Genomic DNA, 19,004 nt, shown 5'->3' with positions numbered 1-19,004 from the left:
TTCACCTTAGCTCTGTGTACATGACCTCCGTCATCAGTCTGCATCCCACGTGGTAGAGTTCAGAAGCCCAAGGCTGTGGTCCTATGGGACGCACAATACTTAATCAAGCTTGCGATAAACAAACCTAGGTGGAACTCCTGGTGCCTGTGGAGGATTTCACATCTAATCTTCTGCCGCTGGAAGCCACTGACATTACTTGGAGTATTTATCCCCAAGGATTCATCAAAGCCATCCTGTTCCAAACAGTTGCTGTCCTCTTTCAAAAGGAGCAGCTTGAAATTCAAATCCCATTATTTCAGAAAGATTTCAGCCCTGCAGGAAAACTTAGAGGTAGAAAGCGTAAATCAAAATTCTCTCAGCTATGAGCCCTCCTCTGTTTTATCAATAAATTCCTTCCCTGGGTCTTGATAATCTGGATGTTTGTAAAGTTTACTTTAAAGGATTCTTCACATGAACTGAAACTAGGCATATCTTCGCTGGACACATATTTTTATTTTGTGCCAGATTCTGCGAAAAAAAAGTCTTTCTGTCTGACAGAAAATCAGGAACGCTCTTAGCTGGAAAAGCAGAATCCTGTGGCTATTAATTCTCAAATGCTGAAATGCAATGAACTGACTGACTTCAACCTCACCTGATCACTAAGCTAAGCTTCGAGGCTTTAGCATCCTCTTTTTATGATCTCAATAGAAAAGGGTAAATTACTGAATTGCTTCATTTTCTGAAATGCAGAAGTTAAGCGAATTCCTTCTCTGATCCAAATTAAGGAAGACATAACTGGGGAGACTCCAAATATTCCAGATTCTTAACACTGCAGACCTATCTATAACATTTGAATAAGTAATTCACCTTAAATTAGCATCGTATAACTTCAAACCAAGAGATAAGGACACTGTTTTCGCTACTTTCTCAATTCTGTTTTACCATAATTAGAAGCTTCTTAAACATTATCTTTGTTTACTTTTCTCTGTATTTTTCAAAGAGGACAATTTATACTCAATTACCTCATTTCTGAAATTTTTTTTCAGTCCTCTCAATATTTCTTGCTTAATTCCCAGAAGAGCCTAAGAGATGTTTTCATATGTTAATAATTCCCAACTGAGCCTACGAGTGCATTCTGATTACAAAGAAATTAGTTCAAAGCCTTCTCTTCAGATATAATGTGCCTTATTAATGTTTTTATTAACTGTTGCTGATGAAGAGATTATTTTCTGGCTTTGCTCCAAGAATCCTTTTTTAGCCCTCAAAAGGAAAAATGACTGCTGAATTTGCACATAAGAAATTCATTTCTAATGAATGAAATGTGATTTTTTTCCAATTCTCTAATTCAATACAGTTTAATTATGAAAATACAGATAAGGGAAAGCATTAAGCTTTTGGAAAGCATTAAGTCTATTATCTCACACAGATCATTAAGAAAAATAAAGATGAATAATGTGAAGCTGAGATATTTGGGTTTAGTTCCAGAAGTCTCTTCCTAAATCAACAAGTCCAAATGGGTTTTTTCTTTTTTAATCTTGGATACAAGAACATATTATATTATCTAGGGCCTTTTACAGGGCATTAAAGACATAAAAAGAGAAAATTTTTGTTCAAACCTTAAAGCATTTAAAACACTATATTGTTCAGTCGCCAAGCCACGTCCAACTCTTTGCAACCCCATGAACTGCAGCACGCCAGCCTTCTCTGTCCTTCACTATCTCCTGGAGTTAAAATTTTGTTCCAGCCAGAAAGAAAGTGAAGTCGTTCGGTCGTGTCCAACTCTTTGTGACCCCATGGACTGTGGCCTACCAGGCTCCTCCGTCCATGGGATTTTCCAGGCAAGAGTACTGGAGTGGGTTGCCATTTCCTTCTCCAGGAGATCTTTCTGACGCAGGGATTGAACCCAGGTCTCCCGCATTGCAGCAAACGCTTTACTGTCTGAGCCACCAGGGAAGTTCCAGCCAGAAGTGAGATACAAAAGGACAACTCAGCTCTCTGATTTGGGAAAGCAATGATCCAGTGGCAAAGAGAACCAGGTTTAATCAATTTCTCACTCCCATGTAGGTGATGCTATGACTGTTTTCATTCTTTGGTGGAAGTTATCAAAGGCCTTATCACTATTGAGCCACCTAATTGACTGTTTGGAAAATTTTTAAATGCTTGGTTCCTCTGAGAATGCAATCATCTGATTCTCATCTGATGTAGATTGTAAGGTAATGAAGGTAGCTAGCCCAATATTTTCAAAGTCTGATTATTAAATGTGATCATAGAATCACTCCAAGTTCATTCTAAAAAACCATTCTAAAATGTTACATTTCTGGGGCTTCCCTGGCAGTCCAGTAGTTGAGACTCTGTGCTTCCAATGCAGGGGGCACAGCTTCGATCCCCAACTGAGGAAGATTCCACGGGCTGCATGGAGTGGCCAAAAAAACTGCTAAATTGCTGCCCACAAGAAAGAAACGATAGTTACTCTAGTTACTTGACACAGTGCAGGTGTTAGCTAATGCTATGATGGTAATCATTTTGCAGTATCCAAGTGTATCAAATAAGCATGTTATACAAAATGTTATGTTAGCCAGACCTCAATACTGCTGGAAAAAATAAAACAAACCTTAGATTATGTTATCATATGGATAGCATGCTATCTACCTGAAGTCATGGGATAATTAGTTCCTTACTGAAGGGTTTGTAAATATAAAAACTATTTTGAGGTAAGTATAGCGAGAAGCAGAGAAAGTTAGGATCACATGAAGTTCTACCTGTCATGTGATGTTTAAACTTAACCTCAGTTATAAGCAGTATGGAAAACCCTTAGTACCTGATCAGTTATCATTTTTTCCACAAATCCAACTAACTCTGTTTAACCCACCCTTTCCCCTCCCCAAAACTGCTATCCACGAGTTAAATAAGGCACTAGTGTTTGATTGGCAAAGTGTGATAGAGCATTCCCACCCCTCTTCCCAATTGTGCTGGACGGTTTCTGGTCCAGCATGACTACCAGCTGGAAGAAAAGCCCCTTTCAATCAATCAATCCGAAGCAAAATGAGATAGTGGAGTGGAAATGAGCCCTGCAAAGAACAACTCGGGGGAGTTTCACAGGGAAGGACTGAGTGGGAGTTAGGCTTGCCAGCAAGGCTTCAGCGAGAGACTGGGGTGCATCCAGACAAAAAAAGGGAGAAAGCTGTCTGAGGAAAGAAGAACAATGGTAGAAAAATGTGGGCCAGGCAAGAGTACTGGAGTGGGTTGGGAAACATCTGATGCATGTTCTAGTGACAGAGATTATAGCCCAATGAAGGCAGAGGTCCCAGATGAGGATGGAAGATAGATCCCAGACAGAGGTCCTTGAATATACCCATAGTATACAAAAGAGACAAATACACTTTTAAGAAATACTTCCTATCCCTGAACTGTTGAATCCCTGAGTTACCTGATGTAAATCTCTGATTTCGTATTTTCACATTCAGTCTCTCCTTCACTTCTGCTGCGCTGTATTTTTACTTAACACCACCAGTCCTTTGAATTTCAAAAATAGCTCTGGCTTCCTGAGGCCAGCTGGAGAGGTTGGCAGTTCTTTTAGATCACACAGAACCTACTACTACAGTACTGGAGAGACTCAGCTGTGCAAAGGTTAATATTTTAACAAACAAGACTGATTTTCCTTCCTCAACACAAGAACATCCCCAGGGAAGCTTTATGCAGAAGGGAGTTAGCTGCTTTTTCGGGAGTTAGCTGCTTGCTCTGGACAGACAAAATCACACACGGGGGTGGTTGTGGCTGCCACTGAGCTCTCCACTAACTCTAGTCTATGAGTTTTCCTCATTAGTTTGAAACTTAGAGTTGATTTCGGGTGTTCGCCAAACACACCTGCCAAGACGGCCAGAAGTGGGCAGCTGGAAGGAACTCTATTCATATTTGTATCTTTAACCTATTTATAACCTACCTCAGGCTCAAAAGATTTATGGCTTCTAACAAATACCTAAAATATAATAGGATAAAAATAAATAAATGGAAAATTTAGGAAATAAATGCACTTAAAACCTAAAATCCTGAGTTTGTCAAATGTTTCACCAAGGGCACAGGGAAAGATTTTCTCCCTGCATGAATGCGTGTGTGCTAAGTCACTTCAGTTGTGTCTGACTCTTTGGGACCCTATGAACTGTAGCCTGCCAGATGCCTCTGTCCATGGGATTCTCCAGGCAAGTATACAGGAGTGGGTTGCCATGCCCTCTCCCAGGGGATCTTCCCAACCCAGGGATCGAACCTGCATCGCCTGTGTTGGCAGCAGGGTTCTTTACCACTAGCACCACCTGGGATGCCCCTTTCTCCCTATAGGTCCCCAAATACTCCTATTCTTCGAGTAACTCAATAACTCAAATGGAAAAACCTATGAGGAAACGGTATCTTTCACTTGGAAGGCATTCTGCTCTGCAGATCTAATATGCCTTAAGCACTCTTTCTCCTAAGTAAGGAGAGGCAGAGATCACGATCTCTAATTCAAACTTTAGCACCAGTGCGTCTTGCCTAATGCGGAAAAAGGAGGTCTACCTCCAAGTGCTGCTCCTCCTGTCTAGGAAAAGTAATTTAGTTATTTCCAAAGAGTGAATGGTATTACTCTCAAAGCCAGAAAACTGGGTAACCATCTCACGACAGGAAAGTGCCTACCCATGGAAACTCACATCTGGAGAGGCTCACTCATTAGGAGTCAGGGTACAAAATGTCCACAGTTCAGATTTAGAAGTCTGTTACGTGACCATGGACTTTCTGGGAAAATTAAACCATGGATATCGACTTTAAGTTTCATCTCTACGTGAGATTAAACACAGAAGAAAAAAAAAGCTGTGGTTTTTTTTTTAAGACACAGTAATCCAAGACCAAAAGATCATTACAAGCAAAGTAAATCTTCACTCCTGGAAATTCAATTCATAGAACACTTCTTAAAATCCTCTGTCTCTCTTTACAAACAGAAGCTGCCTCACCCCCAAGAGAACAACCAGAAGACCCAGCCTAGGACAGCTGCGCTCCAGCGGGTAGGACCCAGGTATCAATAATCTGTGTCCCTCTCCAGGTGATTCCAGTGTGCAGCCAAGAGTGACACAGATAAGCCACTGGTCCAGGGGCTTTAGTCAATCTGCCGCTCACACTGTGCTGGACTAAGGCTTCTTTCTTTCTCCTTCCAGACATATATTTAACCATGTTATCCTGGCAGCTTCCTGAGCAACTTCACAATCCACAGCTTAACATGCTATATGCCAAAATACACTGACATTTGTTGCTGTGAAGGATTGTTTGAAATCTCACACTTCCCACTGTCTTTTACGGAGAATCTTTTTCTTGCTGCCACAGCCCATGTCACACTATATTTAAGTTCGACCTTAGCTACACGTGAAGTGTTTTAAAAGGACAAGAAGGATGATGAGGAGAAGAAAAGAACTGACACAGTTTAGGAAGGGACTGACTTTCTCACAGACAAATGTTCAGTTTCTCTAAGGCCCAACCCCCACACCCTTTTTGCCAATTCAAAATATATTCTCTTTCACATTAAAATCATCCTAAATTACCAGGTAATGAAACTGATAATAATATACAAATGATAACATCTTAATATGGTTAATCTTAATCTTAAAGGTGGTGCTAGTAGTAAAGAATCCGCCTGCCAATGCAAGAGACTCGGGTTTGATCAGGGGATAAAGAAGATCCCCTGGAGAAGGAAATGGCAACTCACTCCAGTATCCTTGCCTGGAAAATTCCATGGACAGAGGAACCTGGATGGCTATAGTCAATGGGGTCACAAAGAGTTGGACAAGACTGAGCGACTGAGCACACATACCACATTCCAATGGAAGTAGCCTGGAGACTCATTATCCTATCCAGATAGTAGATGTGCATTTTACTAAGGCCTTCTCAAGACATATAATATTATTTCAATCCAAAAGAAGACTCTTAATATTGAAGGGTAGGCACCATATTAAAACAGGAAGGATGATATAAATTTGGGCTTGCACAAACACTCCTTAAGTTACACCTCACAGATGGCTGCCCACTCAGAGAAACTGCTTGTTGTAAGTGATGATTCAATTCCACCACAGTGGAACTGCTCAGCCACTGGCCTCACATCTATGGTACCACTCTCTGCCTCACTACAATTTATCTCTACATGTCAGCCTCTCTTTCCCTAAAATACAGCACCTACTTAAGTAGGTGCTTTATAAATATCTGGTGAAAAACTAGAAACATGAATGCTCTTCATTTTTCTGCTTTCCACAAACATCTCTATACTGTTAATTGAATATTTACCATGTTTTTTAAAGACCTCCAGAGAAAAATATTCTACTTCCTGAATCAGGAACCCATTCCAATATTAGATGGTGGCTTTTGGAAAAAAAAGTGAAGACAGCTATAATTCTGCACTTAACTAATTAATGGAATCTGGAAGCCTTATCTATTCAGAAAGTGAAAGTGAGTGAAGTTGCTCAGTCGCGTCCGACTCTCTGCGAGCCGTGGACTGTAGCCCACCAAGCTCCTCCATCCATGGGATTCTCCAGGCAAGAATACTGGAGTGGGTTGCCAAACCATAAAGTGGCCCAAAATGATCTCTTCTTGGAACAATACCATCCTCAGGCTGTCATCCAGAAGTCATGAATATAAAACATATTTAGGGAACTTCGCTGGTGGTCCAGTGGTTAAGAATTCATCTGCCAATACAGAGGACACGGGTTTGATCCCTGGTCCTGACTGTTGCAGAGCAGCTAAGCCCTGTGCACTGCAACTACTGAAGCCCACATGCCTAGAGCCCTTGCTCCACAACAACAGAAACCATCGCAGTGAGAAGTCCAAGCACTGAAACAAAGAGTAGCCCCTAGCTGCCGCAACTAGAGAAGGCCCAAGTGCAGCAATGAAGACCCAGAACAATCAAAAATATAAATATATATACATAAAACAGACACAAAAACTCAATGTGCAACTTTTTTTAAAAACTAGATAAATTTTTAAAAATTTAACATATTTAAAATAAATATATTAGTTTAACGAGATTGGTCATAGGAGTCTTAGAAGAAACATGGATAAGAATCAGCCACAAGAGAAGTAAACAGAAAAACACAGAAATCATAGATGATAGGTACGGTGACTGACATGCAGCCTCATGGTTCCACCAGTCATGTGATCACATTCCACTTGCCAAAGACTGTCTAGAAACTAGCATGTGACCTAATTTCAACCAATCATAAGTGAGTATTCTACTGGGGGATTCTTGGAAATGCTTCCTCTCTCCTGAGAAAGAAACACAATAAAAAGACAGTCTTCTTTGAACAATGTCTTGTCTAGGTGTGACACCTGAAACTGCTTCAAGCCATTATAATTGTAAGGAGACCAGGCTGGGGCCAAAGTCAACATCCCAAAGGAGGACAGTGCGGTAAGATGGAAAAACAGTCACCAATGGCAGCTGAGCTACTCAAGTCAACTGACCCAGAAGCTCTATCTCTGGACTTCTTGTTTTCAGAGAAAATACATCTATTTAAGGTTTCTGCTACCTGTAGCTAAAGGCATCCTAGCAGATATAGAATGCACAAAGTAAAGAATCACCAGATATTAATTACATTGGAAATGTTTAAATGTCAGAACGGATACATTGACTCAACTTCGGCCATATTGATTTTATAGTTTCAAAAGAATAATCATGTGATTTATTACTACAAAAGGATAAGAAGTAGTGTGGGTCACAGTATCTGCTCTCTACAGGTTTCTACCAATAAATCTGAAAATGATCTTGTTAGATCAGAAAAGAAATTGATTCTGCATATGTAAATAAAGAACTTACTCTACTCTACAATCAGTGCACCTCAGCCCTAACATGGAACTTTCGCTCCTGATTCTTTATCCTGACAGCCTACAGTTAAGTCCACAATCACACCTCCCAACAGCAAGATCAAGAAACTGGGCTCTTTCCCTCCAAAGCTTTAGAGGCGATGTGTATGTGGCAACAGAAAACAGAAATGCAAAGAATTAAGCCATGAATCTACTGCTTTGCCTTAGAAAGTAATCTAAGTTTTCTCCTCTTGTTTCTTCACAGAAAATGAAATGATACTCTATTCAAAGAGTGTATATTATTTTTAGCCAATTCCAACTACCCACTTCAATCTGTTCATTTTTAAAGGTGTCTATGGGTTTTAGCACTTGCTTTGGAATACCATTCATATTGTAAAATAGGATGTGATCATCTATAAATAAAACAACCCACTTAAAAGTAGGAATGAATAAGATGGTCAATTAAAGTAAAATTGTTTTAAATTAGATTACTTTTTAGAGGCCTCCATCTTTGCATTTTTAGTGATTCATTAAGAAAAAACTATAGTTAAGTTTACAACATTCATACTCAGCCTACAGCTGCCATGCAGCTCTGCTTTCTAAAATGAAGCTGCTCATGAAATACTTATTGAAATCTGTATTAGTTTCCTATTTCTGCTGTAACAAATTACCATTAAGTTAGGGGCTCAAAACAATACAAACTTATTATCTTATAGTTTTGCAGGTCAAAAGTCTAAAATGGGTCTCGAGGGACTAAAATCAAGGTGCCAGAAGGATTGTGTTCCTTCTAGAAGCTCAAGAAGAGAATTCATCTCTTTGCCTTTTCCAGCTCATGGAGGTTGCCAGAATTCCTTGCTTCCAGCCGCATCATTCTGACCTCTGCCTCTGCATCACACCTACTTTTCTGACTCTGACCTGTCTTCTTCCTGCTTATAAGGACACTTGTGAACACACCTGTGTGACCTTTGCAGAAAATCCAGGATAACCGTTCCATCTCAAGATCCTTAACCTAATCATCAGCAAAGCTTTCTGCCAGGTAAGACAACATAATCATAGGTTCCAAAGATTAGGACATAAACATATTTGAAAAAAAGTGCAAGTGTTAGTCGCTCAGTTGTGTCAGACTCTTTGTGACCCTGTGGACTGCAGCCCGCCAGGCTCCTCTGTCCATGAAATTCTCCAGGCAAGAATACTGGAGTGGGTAGTCTTTCCCTTCTCCAGGGGTCTTCCTGACCCAGGGATCAATCCTGGGTCTCCCACTTTGTGGGCAGATTCTTTACTGTCTGAGCCAACTGGGGAGCCATTATTCTTGGTACCACAAAATCCATCACAAACAGGGGAGGGGTCCCTCTTTATCATGTGATCTGAGAGCATTTAGGAAACTATATCAATTAATATTGACCCAGAAGTTGTCAGTGGTTTTGAGTTACTAGTAAATACTCCTGGCCCCCCAAGAAAAAGATGGGGAGCTAATAAAATCTTAGACACAAGCACTACTAACCCAGCCCAGTCTTCCCACAGTAGAAAACTGGAAGGACTTCCTTGTTTGGGTTCCCATGAAAATTAGAATGCTAAAAACATGTTGGCAAATTGAATTTTTCAGGAAAAGAAGTGGCAGCAAAAGGTAAGAGACATCCAGGGAAATGGTAAATTTTATAAAAGGAAAAAATCTGATATAAAACAAAATGTCCAGACTTGGGAAAATCACTTAAAAAAAAAGACTGATTAATTGATTTACTTGGTCTATTTATTTTTTGACTGTGGTGGGTCTTTGTTGATGCACATGGGCTTTCCCTAGTAGCAGCAAGCCAGGGCATCTCTTTCTTGCGTTGTGAGGGTTTCTCATTGCAGTGGCTTCTCTTGTTGAGAAGCACAGGCTCTAGGCACAAAGCCTTCGGTAGCTGCAGCTCATGAGCTCAGTAGTTGTGGCACACAGGCTCAGTTGCTCCGAGACATGTGGGATCTTCCGAGACCAGAGACTGAACCATTCCCTTGCATGGAAAGGCAAATTCTTAACCACTGAAGCACGAGGGAAGTCCAAAATCACTTTTTAAAGTGACAAATCACCCTAGTGATAACAAATCTCTATATCAGTAATGCTAATTTAAGAAACTTTAGCCATGCATGGAGGCTGGAATCAGGAGGCAAGACAGAGGGACAATTTGGCTATTCACCCTCCACCTCATGCCCTACACACCTTAAAATGTAACTGCTATTAACCAAAAACTGGGGAAAACCCAAATGTTCGTAGATAACATGATGAGATAAACAAGATGTAGCCTATCCATGGAGAAGGCAATGGCACCCCACTCCAGTACTCTTGCCTGGAATATCCCATGGACGGAGGAGCGTGGTCGGCTGCAGTCCATGGGGTCGCAAAGAGTCGGACACAACTGAGCGACTTCACTTTCACTTTTCACTTTCATGCACTGGAGAAGGAAATGGCAACCCACTCCAGTATTCTTGCCTGGAGAATCCCAGGGATGGGGGAGCCTGAGGGGCTGCCCTCTATGGGGTCGCACGGAGTCGGACATGACTGAAGCGACTTAGCAGCAGCAGCAGCAGCATATCCATACAGTTGAGCACTACACAGCTATAAAACCAGAACAAATTAGGGACTTCCTTGGTGGTCCAGTGATTGAGAATCCATCTTCCAATGCAGGGAACACAGGTTTGATCCCTGGGTGGGGAACTAAGATTCCACATGCCTCGGGGTAACTAAGCCTACGTGCATGCTGCGACTACAGAAAAGACTGCACATCACAATGAAGAGCTCGCATGCTGCAACGACATGATGCTGCCAAATAAATATAAAATTTTTTTAATTTTAAAAAGGGGGAACAAATTACTGATACAGACAAAGACATGGTTGAATCTCAAAATCATTATGCTAAGTGAGAGAAGCTAGACACATAAGAGTATTTACTATATGATTCTATGTATATAAAATTCTAGAAAATGCAGCCTAACCTGTAGTAATAAATGTAGATCAGTGGTTACCTGCGATTGAGGACTGAGAGAGGGATGGACTGCATAGGACATGAGGAAGAACTGGAGGGACAAAGGGGAAGTGATGGAAATTCTGCGTTTTCAATGAGATGGAGGCTGTATGGATGTGTACAAGACTCGAACTGCATACTCTGAGTGCAGTTTACTGTATATAGTTTATACCTCAATAAAGTTGATTTCTTAAAAATTTGGCTCCTTTTCAGTGGTAAATTTGTGATGAGGAACATGGTAAGGCTAGAGCTCAAATGATCATGTTAGCCTTGAACTGTAGCCTCTACAAATCTTTCTAAGATTCACAGCTCCTCCAATTGCTTATCATTATCATAGACGGTATGCCAACTTTCTAAGTGGTGGAAATTGGCTTCCTAGACCACAATCCAGGAATAGAGGCCATATCATCTCCCTGCAGTACTTCTCCCTACAGAGAGGGTACAAAAACAACCCTCTCTCCAGTCTCTGAATATTCACACAATCTATATTTAAAAGACTGTTCAACTGTCCATGATCCTTTCACGTTATAAATCTACTACCTGAGGAGTCACTTGACGTGTAGATTTTTGTGTTTACCCTCTGTAATAAGTTACATTGGTATTTTGCATTTTATTTCGTTCATTTCAACCAGTTGTGGAACTGGTGCATTTCAGGCCTGTTCAGGCCTGAAGAGACCAAATATTTATTCACATGTCCCCAGGTCAGTATTTGTGTTTGTTTTGTAGTACTTTGATAATATTTCGATATACTTATGAGGTTTTAGCAGTTTCATTTGGTATATTTTTAAATTGCTGCCCAAATACATGCCAAATTTGTTCAGAAAATAAAGTAGTAAATATAGCATTGTATGCACATATACTAATACCGTCTGCCTGCCCAGTGGAGACACATCCTTTATCACCTCCTCTCTTTACCATAAGGACATTCCACAGGAAATCCCAGCTACATTTCAACTACAACCTTTATGCCAACCTAGAGGGTGATAAACCCAGAATAACTTCTCAGTCCCAGTCCTCTTCCCTGAATTCAAGACGCAAAATCTAAGACCCTCCTGGACACCTCACAGGCTCCTCATATTCAACATGCCCAAAACTAGCTCACCGTCTCCCTAAAATGCCAAGTTCACACTGCTCCCTTTATCCCCATTTTTCACCAGAGGCATCACTCTCCACCTGTCCACCCAATCTAAAAACCCAGAAACCATCCTCAACTCTCCCTCTATTTTTCCTCAATCCTCTAAATCCTTTAGTACCTACGACCAAAGCTCTCAGGTTGACTCTTTTCCATTCACCCCACTTCCTCTGCCTTGCTTCATGCCCTTTATGTCTCACACAGACATTTCACGATCTCAGAAGTGGCCTTTTTCTCTCTCCCCAATCTCACGCTCCTCCCCTCCTCCTCTACCGCACAATCACCAGAACAGTTTTCATAAAGGACAAGTGAAAACCTCTTGGCAGTCAAAGCTCTTCATGATGCATCCTTGCTTACCTTTCCAGCCTCGGCTGCTGTTGCATCTCCTAGAACTTCTTTTTACCCACTTAACAACATTCTTTGCCAGCTCATCTGTATTATGCTTTTTCATCCCTCCAATGACTTTGTGTATGTTCTTTCTTTGGTCTCTTTTCCTTGCAAGCTATCTCCTATTTATATAACCTTCAGGCAACAGCTCTGAACTCTCCAAGAGACTCTAGATGGCCTCCTTCTACACTTCTACTCTGCCCTCCTATAACCTATTTTTATCACAGAATTCACCCACCCTGCACTGAAACCTTTACAAGTGGGCTCTGCTCTAATCAAGAAAAAGCATTGCCTTGTTTTTTTCTGTGTTTCCAACACCTTACAAAGGAACACAGTAGGGGTTCTGCTTTTTGGACAAATTAATTAACCACATCGAAAGGATGGCTCACAAAAAGACTATAAGGGAAGAGAAGATGACGTTAAAGATCCCTTACACGTGTTCCCTTAGTTTTAGAGATTATGGAAAGAATTCCTCCTTAGACTGCAAATCTTTAAAGGTTTTACCAACTTCAGTTTGAGCTTTTAAAAAAGCAAGAGAGCTTGTTTGAAACTACTCAATCCCGTGATAAACAGACAATGCGATTTTTCCCCACTCCATACTCATGATAATGCACTTATCCTTTCTCACTGCTAATCTGAAAGGGTTTTCATGGGAGGAGAGGAGGACAATCTTTAAGAAATCATATGTAATAAGATTCTAAATTGAAAGTTTCAACCAAGGCACCAAGATACACTAGTATGATATTCCAGAGCAAAATCTGAGATCAACATCCAAATCTTCAATGAAATACTCTAAACACTGGCTATATGACTGTTAAATCAAACCTCTGCTGCACTGAAGGTATCCTTGGGCCTTTTAAAGACCAAGAGAGCTTCAGGGAGATTTCTTTGGAGCAGAGGTCACTTCCCTTCAGGTCAAAAGAGTGAGGCCTCAAACAATCACCCAGAGCTAAACAGCATTTCTCCAGAAAAAGTTAAGAGACGGAGGAACAGCCCTGCTAACCAGAAGAGAGTATCAAGGTTGGGGTCAGCCTGCCTCCAGGGAGTCTCTCACCAAAAATCCAGACCATGCCCAAGACAGAGTAAGCTTGGGGTTGTCTGGACACCAAGTGATAAAAAGAGATTATATTTGATGATGAAACTCAACCACAATAGTGAGCAGAGACGTATTGCGATGGCTAAAAACTCACCCAAAAGTGAAGGAAGAACTTCCCCAGGGAGGAAATTCTAAAAGGAGGGGATGACAAAATACATTTGCTTTCTGAGTCCAGTGCATTCATGCCACTTTGGGCAGCTGACTGGTTACACACAATTCTGCCCCAATTGGAAGTCCTCCCAGAGCCAACAGCTGTCCTCCAGCTGGGAAGGAACGATGGAACTGTTTCCAAAAATTAAGGTAACCGTGCTCTTCAGGCAGATGGAGACTGGAACCTAGCTACTGAAGAGCATAAATATAAACATATTGGAGAAAGAAGTGAGAACTACTTCCCAAATGAAACATCCATAAAAAGAAAATCCATTTTGCTCCATAATCAATGCCAGTGAAAGAAAGTTGTCGCCTAAGAAAAGTAAGCTGAGGGGAGGGAGGAAGGAGAGAAACACACATGACTCACCCAGGCCCTGATTCTGCTGCTCCCACTGGACAGCATCTGGCACCTGGAAGGTAACTCCCTCCAGAGAGACCACGTTTTCCTGCTCTAAGCCAGGTTCCCGAGACGTGATGCCAGGGAGCGTGAACCCAGGCAGCTCGGTGTCACCCAAGACCTCGTCCAGGGAGTCGGCATCTTTATCTTCCTCATCTTCCTCCTCATCTTCTTCCTCTTCATCCTCTTCCTCTTCATCCTCTTCATCTTCATCATCTTCTCCCTCTAGGAAAGAAGAAAGCAAAGGGAACATGAAGAAATACAGGCAGTGCCCACAAATGAATCTTTTGAAATGACCCAAACGCTACAAAGTAAACATGACTGGCCTTTTAAAACATATTTTATCATTAAAGTTGAGCAAGAAGAGCTTTGCGGGATTGCATGCCCACCCTATACCTACAGTTTAAACTTTCAAAACCACAGTTATGTCAGATAATTATCATGCGTCATGTTTATTGGGAGTGAAAGTTCAGGTAATAGGGATTTTGTTAATGTCATATTTATATTTAAAAGGGTGACAAACATCATCTTCCTGTTTTCTGGAGATCATTATAGATCTGTCTGTTAGAAAGCTCACTGAAACACTAACAGAATTTAAAAGAAGTATTCCAGTCTCTTTCTATCTTATGATACTAAACAAGAGAATTCACTATGTTGACATAGTTTTCTTTCTGCTCTTCTTCCACATCAGTGAATAGAACTCACAACAACGTTAACTGAGAGGTGCATTAATCCACTCCTGCATCTGTTCTCCTTACAGAGGAGGGACCCAAGAAACGGGGAAAGGTCACATAAGCGTTCTCAGTCCAATTCTAAAGGGGATCGGGAAATGACACATTGATCAAGGGCAGTCAGAAAAGAAACGTGAGAAAAAATCACTATCATTACCATCATCATATGAGTTAAATACATAATGTGTCCATCTGTGATGCTTCAAGAGGTGTAGGTTTAAGGAACATAAAATCCCCAATTTCATTTTATTTCACAAATGTTAATTTTCTAGGAATACTCTGAACTCCCATCCACATTATGAAGGCACCCCTAAAGCCCCCAATAAGGGCCCACAAAATCCATTGAAGGCCTTTTCCTTGGTCTCCCTCTTGGCTCTGAACACAGTGGTGACCGTAACGTGGAACTCTCTTTGATGGCTGAAGAGAAGACAGAGGATTAAAGCCACCTAAGAATTTGGAGACTCTCCTTTTTCTAGACAATTTTCTCCTTTTCAGCTATCATTTACAGATTTTCTTAACTTAAAAATATTACTTCTAATCTTTTTCATTCTTATATATCCTTTATCTTCACAGGATTTAATACCTGCCCCTATTCCAAAAATTAAACAATTTATCAAGCACCTAGTTCCAGGCACTAGGACTACCACAATAATGTCTCTGCCTTCATGGAGCTGATAAGTCACTCAGGAGACATACAGCAAACAAAGAGATATATAAATAGATATGCAATATACTGCACTCTGATTAAAACCAGCAAGAAGCCAGAAAATGCCAGGTGCTACTATTTTAGATGGCAAGATCAAGGAAAGTTTTTCTAATAAGGTAAAGTTTGAACAGAGATCATACCAAAATAATGAATTCCTTTGTTTAATTTAGATCATTAAAGATTCCCAGCAGAGGAGGATGGGGGAACAGTAAAGGCAAAGCCCTGAGGCATATGTCTGCTTACTGTGTTCAAAGAATGGCAAAGAAGATTGGGCTGAGAGGCAGTGAGTGACAGAGAGAATACATGAAACAAGGAAATCAGGGGTAAGCAGCTGCTGCTGCTGCTAAGTCGCTTCAGTCGTGTCCAACTCTGTGCGACCCCATAGACAGCAGCCCACCAGGCTTCCCCACTCCTGGGATTCTCCAGGCAAGAACACTGGAGTGGGTTGCCATTTCCTTCTCCAATGCATGAAAGTGAAAAGTGAAAGTGAAGTTGTTCAGTCTTGTCTGACTCTTAGTGACCCCATGGACTGCAGCCTACCAGGCTCCTCTGTCCATGGATTTTCCAGGCAAGAGTACTGGAGTAGGGTGCCATTGCCTTCTCCGGGGGTAAGCAGAGGCCACTTCTAAAACAGATTTGTAAAGAATGACTGGCTACATGGTGGAGAACAGGTTATCTTAGAGCAAGAGACAAAGCAAAGAGACTCATAGGAGGCTATTGCAAAAATCCAGGGAATAGAGGATGATGCTTCGGATGAGGGTGCAGTCCTGCAAAAAGAGAGAGGTGATCAGACCTGAGATGTAATTTGAAGGTGGAGCCCTGCTGATAATTACAATATGGCATGTGAGAAGAAGATCTCACTTTATTAAAAATGAGAACTAAAGAGCCAAAAATGAGAACTAAAGAGGCAAATCAAGAATTTTATGTGAAATATATTAATTGGGAGATGCTTGTGCCTATGATAGCCAAATGGAAATGCTGGAAGTCTAAGGAAGGTCAAAGCTAGAAATAAAAACCTAGGAGTCATCAGCTTGTAAATTATATTTAAGGCCTTGACACTGACTGAGATCATCAAGAGAATGAGAGTGGATGAAAGGGAAGTGGGCCAGCCGAAGCCCTGGACAATCAAACATTTAGAGGCTGGCCAGCAGGGGGAGATCCAGCAAAGGAGACAGAGAAGTGACTGCAGGAGAAAATCAAAACAAGAGAAGAAAACATTTCTGAGTAGGGGGCTGAGTAACAAACGACGACTGTCCCTCTGGTTTAGACATTTGGGAAGTCATTCATGACCTTGACAAAAGCTGCATTCCTGGAATGGTAGGGACAAAAGTCAGACTGAAGTGCTTCCAAAGTAAATTGGGGAAAAGGAAGCAGATATAGGTAGAGAAAACACAAGAAATTTGGAGAAGAGAATAGGGTCATTAGGGGACAGCAGGAGGGAGATATGGGGTCAAGGTTCTGAAAGCAGAAACTGTTAGAATTTGCCTGTAATTGACAAGTAAGATCTGGTAGAAAGGAGGGAACTGATGATGCAGGAGGGAAGAGCAGCAGGAGAAATGTCCTGAGAGATGAGGTGTGATAGAGAAATGATACACATGGACTCTGGAGCCACTTACTACGGCTGAGTGGTTTCAGACAAATTACTGAATTCTGGTGTGCCTCAGCTCCCTCACTGTAAAACTGGTATGAGTCCTACCACACAGGGCTGTTGTAAGGATTACATCAGTTAATATATCAGGTACTCAGAACTAAGCCTGGCACGTAGTGTCCACCATATAAGATTGGCTTCTCTGCTGTTACGGAGAAGGGAGGGAATGCAGTACATGGCCAGCTTGGACACATCCACCTCTGCAGGGTCACAGGTGCAGGCGGGTGGCTAGATTTGGGGCAGGGAGCATGTGAAAGCTGTCATATTTCTTTCCCTGGTCAAATACAAAACTGGTGGATGTGGTCAGACTGCCAGGCAACCCTATGAGTCCACGTGAGTCCATCTGTAATGTTACAAATTTAAAGCAAAGCATACGAAGATGATCAGTGTGTTTTTCTTCAGCCACATTACCAAATGGGTGGGTGGAGAAGTGGAGTAGGCAGAGACATTTAACCAGGGCCAAGTTTTGCTAGGAGAGCTCAACTAAGGAAGGAGCAGTAGATTGTGGGTGAAAAGAATGATTATGAAGATGAACCAGAAAAGGATACAGACTCCCAACAACATGATGTGTAATTTTGGGGGATCTAACCTAAAGCATGGTGACTATGATTAACAACACTGTATTATGTACTTGAAAGTTATTAAGATAATAGATCTTAAATAGTATCACCAAACCAAAAAATGGTAATTACTTGAGGGGATGGAAGTGTAAACTAACCTTACTGCAGTAATAATTTTACAATATATATACATATATGTGTGTGGGTATCAAATCATCACCTTATGTATCTTAAACTCATATATGTTATATGTCATTAATATCTCAATAAAGCTGGAAGGGGAAAAAAGATGGGCCAGGGACTTCAGTTAAAGTGAAGCTGAGAAGGAAGGTGGATAGGAAAAAGTAACAGAGTCACTGGATTATGGAGAAAGCTATCAGGAATCATTAAGGCTTTTTGACAATTTTACTGATCATCCTACTGTAGACAGAAATTGGTGATGAACTAAAAAGAAAATTTCTCTATTTTTAAACTTTGTAAAATCACTTTTAGTTACTTTTCCTCTCCACAAACCTAGAGGGTTGTTCTTGATAGGAAAATCATGACAATATGATTCTGACCCCCTGAGAACGCAAAGGCAAAGCCAGAGCTCTGAGCCCTCGATTTCCAGCTTTTATCACTGAACCATTATCCTCTGACCACCACCAACCACCAAGGATAACTTATACTTGGTCCTCAATGTGTTCAATTAGCTCCTCCTCTTTAAAATACAGAGCTAAAACAAATATCGTATATTAATGTATATATGTGGAATCTAGAAAAATGGTATAGATCGTATTATTTGCAAAGCAGAAACAGAGACACAAACAGAGGGGACACGATATCAAGTAGAAAGGGGTGGGTGGAACGAATTGGGAGACAGAGACTGACACGTACATACACTATGGAAGTGTAGAGTGTTAGTTACACAGTCGTGTCCAACTCTTTGTGACCCCATGTAATATGGCCCACCAGGCTCCTCTGTCTATGAGATTTCTCAGGCAAGAATACTGGAGAGGAAGAGAGTTGCCATTCCCTTCTCCAGGGCATCTTCCCGACCCAGGGATCAAACCCGGGTCTCCGGCATTGCAGGCAGGTTCTTTACCGTCTAAGTCACCATGGAAGACAGCATATATACACTGCTGCTGCTGCTAAGTCACTTCAGTCGTGTCCAACTCTGTGCAACCCCATAGACGGCAGCCCACCAGGCTCCCCCGTCCCTGGGATTCTCCAGGCAAGAACACTGGAGTGGGTTGCCATTTCCTTCTCCAATGCATGAAAGGGAAAAGTGAAAGTGAAGTTGCTCAGTCGTGTCCGACTCCTAGTGACCACAAGGACTGCAGCCCACCAGGCTCCTCTGTCCATGGGATTTTCCAGGCAAGAGTACTGGAGTGGGGTGCCATTGCCTTCTCCGATATATACACTACAATGTATAAA

At 41.4% G+C, this 19,004-nt stretch overlaps 1 protein-coding gene across 1 annotated transcript in view; it reads right to left on the bottom strand.

Annotated features, from left to right (window-relative positions):
• Positions 1 to 19,004, bottom strand: part of ARMH4 (armadillo like helical domain containing 4) — a 133,164-nt gene that overhangs the window by 75,413 nt on the left and 38,747 nt on the right. Inside the window, exon 4 of the mRNA XM_068966633.1 lies at positions 13,914 to 14,168. Within this exon, the coding sequence (XP_068822734.1) occupies positions 13,914 to 14,168 (255 nt within the window). The remainder of the gene's footprint in view (positions 1 to 13,913; positions 14,169 to 19,004) is intronic.

This window comes from Capricornis sumatraensis, chromosome 2 (assembly GCF_032405125.1).
Source record: "Capricornis sumatraensis isolate serow.1 chromosome 2, serow.2, whole genome shotgun sequence".
Taxonomy (NCBI): Eukaryota; Metazoa; Chordata; class Mammalia; order Artiodactyla; family Bovidae; genus Capricornis; species Capricornis sumatraensis.
This window is presented reverse-complemented; position numbering and strand designations above follow the sequence as displayed.